Source organism: Adiantum capillus-veneris, chromosome 30 (assembly GCF_014529385.1).
Source record: "Adiantum capillus-veneris isolate H3 chromosome 30, ASM1452938v2, whole genome shotgun sequence".
Classification (NCBI taxonomy): domain Eukaryota; kingdom Viridiplantae; phylum Streptophyta; class Polypodiopsida; order Polypodiales; family Pteridaceae; genus Adiantum; species Adiantum capillus-veneris.
The window spans coordinates 106,005,215-106,012,475 of NC_140960.1; the positions used below are offsets into that span (position 1 = coordinate 106,005,215).

The 7,261-nt window shown below is 42.9% G+C and overlaps 1 protein-coding gene across 1 annotated transcript; it reads right to left on the reverse strand.

Moving 5' to 3' along the window:
• Nucleotides 1-3,826: 3,826 nt before the first annotated feature.
• On the reverse strand, nt 3,827-5,505 carry LOC147418578 (lysM domain receptor-like kinase 3). Its single transcript, XM_086507464.1, has 2 exons — nt 5,194-5,505; nt 3,827-4,975 (listed from the first exon to the last, which is right to left on the reverse strand). Exons 1-2 carry the CDS (start codon nt 5,370-5,372, stop codon nt 4,204-4,206), a joined length of 951 nt encoding a protein of 316 aa, XP_086363590.1. The 5' UTR covers nt 5,373-5,505; the 3' UTR covers nt 3,827-4,203.
• Between the last annotated feature and the right edge of the window lie 1,756 nt (nt 5,506-7,261).

The window sequence follows — 7,261 nt, forward strand, 5'->3', positions numbered from 1 at the left end:
GGTGGGAGTCAGGTGCGCGAAAACCGCCAGAAGTGGCTCCGGATGCGAGTGCCTTGGCATGCTGGTCATATCTCGCTTCTGCACCGCCCTCAACTGATGCTTGTGTTGGCCGGCGCGAGCCTCACTTCCTCTCCTTGCACCTCTGCTTGTCGTCTGCCCGCCATGCCCCTTTTCTTTTCTTTACTTTCCCCACTTAAGGACACAATGGGCGCCCTCTTTTTTTATTCCTAATGGGCGGCCATTGGCTTAAATAGCTTCCTTGGGCGGCCATTTGGTCGTTTGGCGGGCGGCCTTGTGGTATTTGATTCATAAGGGCGCCACATTTGGCATGCATCTCTACGAAGTCTTTGCTCCGCAAAAAAGAAGGCATCACACTTGGCATTCACATCGCCCAAAGCATGGCTAAGCACAACGTCTTCCTCCAACAGTCCTTGACTAACATTATCATCGTGAATTTGGTTGCTCGTATCAAGATCTTGAACAGTGTTGTACCGCAGGAGACACCCTTTTTAAAAAATCCACTCAAGCACTTATTGTGCTCTCTGAAGTGCATCACATTCGGCTAAAAAGTGTCAGAGTTTTATTCTTGCTAGCCAGGCACTGCCAATCACGACTACTGCCGGCCAAGCACTGCATGAGATGACATCCCGGACATGAGACTCCTCAAGCACTTACTACTCTTGCATTCCAAAACCTGGATGAAGCTCAAAACTCCCAAATGGCACAACGATCGAGTCGACCAGACTGGTACGGAACTGGCCCCCGGTGAAACTTTATCCTGCGATATCTTGGCAATCGTAAGCACTTCGGACCCATGAATTCACTTCATCTCTGATCCTTTAGCTGCACTTGCCCAATCCGGTACGGATCTGCATCAACTTAAACTTCAAACTGCGATAACTTCTTTATCGTAGCTCCAATTGATGAATCGTAAAGACAAGCCGGTAGAGCACTTCAAGAACTGACTGCAGTTCTAGATCATAATATTCCATTTGTGCTCACTTCAAGCATACTCCTTTTTATTATCATTAAAGCATCTTTTGGCCCTTTAAAGCCACATCTGGCATACATTAACCATACAAATAGCTTGTTAACAAGCCCTGAACACTGATCAAGGATCAGGTAAGCTTCAATTAAGCTCGATGTGCATCTTCCTGGTATATTTTGTAGCATGGAAGCGGAGCTGCACGACAGCTTGCATTTGGTTGTCCAAGTAGGCAAAACAAAATATATATAAAGTAAACAAAAATGTTGTAAGTAAAGTAGGAAAAAAAAAGTAAACTCGGACGCATCGAACGGCTGAGCGCCTTTTTGATATTCGTGCCTCACTTCTCACCCGTCGATCCCATGGCTCCCACATCATTCAATACCCTGTGTTACTTAAGTCCTGAGGAAAGCCTAGGGACTAAGTAACACGTACATTTATTAAAGGGGGGTGAAGGGATCCATGGAATCCAAACACGAAACTAGGAGAATCGTAACAGTAGGGATCATTTAAATACTAAATTTAAACACGAATTAAATTCCAAAAACCCAAACAATGAATGTTGGCTCACAACATACTATTTTAAAGACAACGGAAGGTACATGATGCGCATGCAGGTGAGGTGGTTAGCCTATGTGATGCTAAACCTCGAGCAAGAGGTTGCAGATTCAAGTCTGGATTGAGGGGGCGTGGTTGAGTCTCATAGCGCTTGGATTTTTGTGTTGCCTAGGTTTAGTCTACCTCAAGATCTCGCTTGTTAACCTGAATCATTGATCCCTTAAATCCTTGTCATTAAATGCATTTTATTACTTAGTGATAAGGGGAAACACATGTGAATCCGAATCATTAATCCCTTCAATCCTCGTCATTAAATGCATTGTATTACTTAGTGATGAGGGGAAACACAGTAGGAGTAAGTCGTAGGATTAGAAAGAAAAGACTTCGATGTGACAAGCTACACTCACACGCCAAAAGGGAGGGGGATAACAAGCCTATTTCTATCTACACCCTTTTGAGGTGCAGTTAGTGGAGGGAAGGAGGGGGTATTCCATAACGGCTATTGTGGGCATCCTCTTATAGAACATTGGGAGGGTGGGGACGTTACCACCCTTTATGAAAATTTTCATAGATAGTTGCCTTTTTATTGAAGCTTGTGGCTATCCATAATATCTGATTTGCTTGTATCTGATAGTTTAGTTTTGACTGTTCATGTATTGTCGAGCCGTTTTTACATTAAAAGGTTTATTGGGCAAAATTTTCAAAAATCTCAATAATGAGGTGACAATCTATGGCAAATACAAATTATTTGATAAGTATAAACAAATTTGATGCAACATAAGTTTTACTATTGTTAATAAATGGTCATTCAAAATACTGTGCGCATAATTTTATGCACACCGATTATTGCATCTTATCAATTCTTTAATATAAATAGCTCTCCTAATAGCTTCCAAAAAAATTATTCACTACCTATATAATGCAAGGACACACTCTAAAGTGAAGAAACAAAAGAAAAACACAAATGTGTCAATATGCACTCGGTCATCTCTTTATATAAAGACAAAAAGTCTTTTGACTTTCCATTTTCATGAGTCTTTTCATTTTCCTTGACTAATGAACTTAAGATGCTTGAAAGGCTTTTTATTTTTTCGAGATTGAGGAGACCTAATCAGTTCTTTATTATGTTGTCTCCTAATGGACGTCTCTCAATGGCTTCAAAATAAATATATTCACTACTTACATAGTGCAAGGGAACTCGAAAGAGAAGAAACAAAGACAGTTTAAAGCGAAGAAAACGCTAAAAGAAAATTCAACAAAAAAAAAACACAAATGTAGTAATGTACACTCGATCATCTCTCTTTTTAGCTAAACACAAAAAGTCTTTTGACGTCCTCAACACCTAGACATACCACATTGAGAATTATTCCCTTTCTACCTATTAAACAAAAATTTAACCATCTTTTTGGTTCTACAAATACTTTCATGTTCATTTTGGGAAGGCTACACATACAAAAAAAAAAGCCAAGCACCCCACATTTTATCACCTACACTCGAGCCCTTTCAGCATGTGACAATTTTATACACTAATCCTTCTTCACGCCTCAAGTGTCTGAAAACTATCCTCTAAATGTAGAAAAGTTTCAGGAAGCACTCAACTTCCCATGTTCTTATCATTTTGATATTGCAAAGTCACTACTTACTAACTATATGCTCAAGATAGCGTTCCTCGTACTTTGGCATCCTCTCGACAAGGAGAGTTGCAGATTACTTTCTTCAACTTGTTACAATGATTGTTTTGCGAAAGCGCAGAAGACAATGTAGCATCACCTGTTATACATTCACGAGTCACAAATACATTTAGTACTCTTTTCCCTGTGCTCGGATCTTCGTATCATATATCTTCAATCAAATAAATTGTCGAATTTTGCTATATCTGTTTGACAATGTTGCGAAACGACATGCACTTCATCAAGTTCTGAGAATGAGAATGAGATTCATGCAAGCAGGGCGGTCCTTTCATGTAATGCTTTGAAAACAAGGTGAAAACTCACAATGGCCTACAAGAGGATGTGAAAAGAGGATGTGTGCCCCGCTACTTGGTGCCCCTCTTTACAGAAATAGGAAAACAAATGTCAACTATCTGTCACAATCGTGGATAAGACAATGCATAGTGAATGCCCCTCTTACGAGAAATCGGAAGAAAAGAAGTTTGCCATTATTAGCTTGCCATGCGGCACTAATTGGACTGTTGGTTTTATCCAATGCTCCACAATTGTTCCCAAAAGTTCAATGCTTTACTACCACCTTATTTAGGCAAAACACAGTCATGAGAATCCTCCAGTCAAATAAATCATTACCATAGATTGCCCAGCATTAACATGCACATGAACCTTGAACATTTGAATATCCTGCACAAAACAACACAATTGAATGCACAAGCATTCTTGTTGCTATACAATGACCCTCCTTGCTTTTTACACACAATCGGTTATTCAAAGTCAGGAGTAGTATACAATGTTATGTGTGCCACAAGACTAAAAGTTTGAATCCTGTCAGTAGCTATCTACTCTTTTGTTTAGGGACCATTGAATTTGGGGAAACTGGTCATAATGCTACATGTCTTGATCCCGGAATGTGAATGTCACAGGGTCTGTGCAGAAGCCACATCAACTCAATCAAAGGGTTTCTTCTAATCCTATAGACTTATCTCAAAGTTCTCACCTTGGCTGCAAAGATGCCGTCATAAGCTCTTGTTGAGCTGCTATCGCAGCTTCGTATTTTTCAGCTGAAACAAGCAGCTTCTGCAAACGCAAGCCTATGTCCGACATGTCCGGACGTTTGAGAGGGTCTGGATCCATACACGCCATGGCTATCAAAGCAGCCTTGTGAGCATCATCTAACGGGAAGGAGTCTCTCAACAAAGGGTCCATCCATCTCCTGAGCTTGCTCTTTGAATCATCACCTGACATAACAGAACGCAGCAAGTCGGGCAGCAACACTCTTTTTGCTACTTGTTGGGGTTTAGAATCTCCTCGCACAGAAGAAACGGCTTCCTGGCCAGATATGATCTCTGCCAAAATGACACCAAAGGCAAAAACATCGTATTTGGAGGTCAATTTGCCAGAGTTGAGATACTCAGGAGGCATGTACCCTTGTATGCCATTGATCTTGATACTCCGAGATCTTGCAATCCTGCGATTGCTGCTAGCCAGCTGAATTTCTCCTTTGTCATCCGCTGGTAATCTCTCATCAAGATCTGGAATTTTCATCTTCGAGAATTCCACCTCTCCTGTCAAGACAGAAACACCGACATGTGCAACCTTGGCTCGAAGGTCGTTGCCCACGAGTATGTTTCTGCTGTCCATATACTTGTGGATGAGAGCTGGGACCGTGAGATGGTGCAGGTACTCCAACCCTTTGGCGACATCCAAAGCAACTCGCACTCTAGAAGCCCAAGAAGAAAGGGCTGAGAAGCTTACCCCGAATTTGCTGCGCAAGCAGTCGCGGAGGTTAGAGCATTCCATGAATTCATAGACAAGATAGAGGTGATCGCCTTCATGGCAAGCACCCAGAAGCTTCACGAGGCTTTGATGACGAAGGGCACGAACTCTGCTAAGCACAGAGGTAAAGTGGCGTGCGCGGCCTTGCTTTCGTGAAATTGCGACCACGGTATTGTGAAGAGAGGCTTTCCAAACAGAGCGACCTACCTTCTGGGCGGGATCGAAGTTACCCGTGGCGAGGCAGATCTCATCAAAGCGATACAAAGAGGGGCCTTCAGAGAGCATTTCTTTAATGCTGGCGATGGAGCAGGTGCTTGTGGTGGAGTAATCGGTGGTGGAGGAAGCGATTGTGGAACTGCTAAGGCTACTATTCTGAAGCTCGCCATGGCTGCCGTGGGAATGGCGAACAGAGCGCGGGGGAGGGGGCCTTGGAAGCTTAGGCTTCCTTCTTACAAGACAGCACATAGCCTAACGAGTGCTTCTGTCGAAATTGTACGCTCTCACCTCCCTCATGACAATGTATGGTGTGAACTCTTTGTAAACATCTAGTGAGCTACGTAATACCATGTGAACGCACCAACGTGAACATAATGTGACCACATTCATCATTCATTGTAAACTAAACATGTGAACTCCGTTTTGACATTCTTACCATTTGATTCTACACTCACAAGAAGATATAAAAATTTTATCATGTAGGAAAATGGAGTCCCTTTCAGTGTTTTTCATACAATGCATAACATCATGAGCTTCGCTAGGGAGGCACCACATACCTAGCTAGGTATGTGGTGCCTCCCTCGCAGAAGCTCATGATGTTGAGGTATGTAAGTCACAATGTGAGAATTATTGTGAGAATTTGTCCAAAACTTCTTGCGACTCCTGCCACCATTTCAATGAACATGTGATAGCGTAATGCCCGGCAGGGTAAGTATCTTATGAGTGGGACGTGGTGGATTTGAGTATCAGTGGAATGAACACATGACCGCCCAATCTCTTTTTTCCTCAGCTTAATCGATGGCCCTTATTGTTCAGTGATTGTGTACCTTTGATCCCACCTCTCAAGAAGATGGTGTCAAATAGTCACGAGGCACTCCCTAACGAGGAGCATCTCATAGGCTCTATGGCGGAATCCCATGCTCTCAATGTTAAAATTGAATGTGGGAAAACCCACAAATTTAGAGGCAATTAGCCTTGCTTGGTTGGCCTAAACTAGTCTTAATGTATGAATTGGTGAAAATGTTTAGGTCCTACTCCTAGTAGGAGCTATAGGAGCACCTACTCTGTCTAAATTGAATCACCCATTAATTAGCCTCAAAGGTTCCTAGGGAATCCACTAATTTAGAGGCAAAAGACATGAGGTCGTCGCCATCACGTGCTCTGCACAACCCTCCTCCCTAGCACCGCCCCCTACGCACAATGCTCAGTCTCTTGGCTTGCCTCATTGCACAAGCCCACCATTAGCATTCTCCCTCATCCCTCCCTTCATACTACTCCAATTCACCACCCCTCCCCTTGTTGCCACTGCTTGCTTGTGCGTCCCAACACCAACTATAGAGAACCCCTTGTCGACCTTTGTGCACAATGTTGCCCCCCCCCCCCCCCCCCCCCCCGGTTGCATACCACATAAAAATCTCCTCGTTCTCGGTCATGCAAAGCAAAATCGTAGTTGGACTCACCTACCTTGGGCTCCATTGCCATCATTGTCCTTGCTGCATAGAAGACAGAAGACGATCGGCAAAAAAAAAACTAACATAGATGCTAAAAAATCTTCCTAATCCTTCGCCTTCACGCTATTACACGGAAGTGTTAGGTTTGAGGGTGGCAATGGGCTCAAGGTGGCTTGAAGGCTAGAGCAGCCATAGCTCAGACAGTTAGAGAGAGAAGTACACACACACTTTTGAAAAGGTGGACTCAATACACAAAAAAGGGCTAATAATACTTTTGCATAGAATATATCATAGGCTTGGGCTTTATTTATGTACAAAGTTGGAGTGGCTATCCGACTGATAACTCTCCATGTAGCCCTTCTTAGAAGCTTACGAGTCATAGGCTAAATGTCAATAGTAAAAGGTATGCACATGTAGAGATGAATCCCATAGTCGGTGAAGAAGGACATGCCTATCTCAACAATCCTTGGACACGGTTGAGACAGTTTCACTAAGTGGGAACGCTCTCTTATGAGACGGGCAGTGAATCAGTCAGTAATTACTATGGTAATTACCATGGTAAACCCAAGGCATATAAATAGGGCCCATTACATTGTAATTGGGTTAGC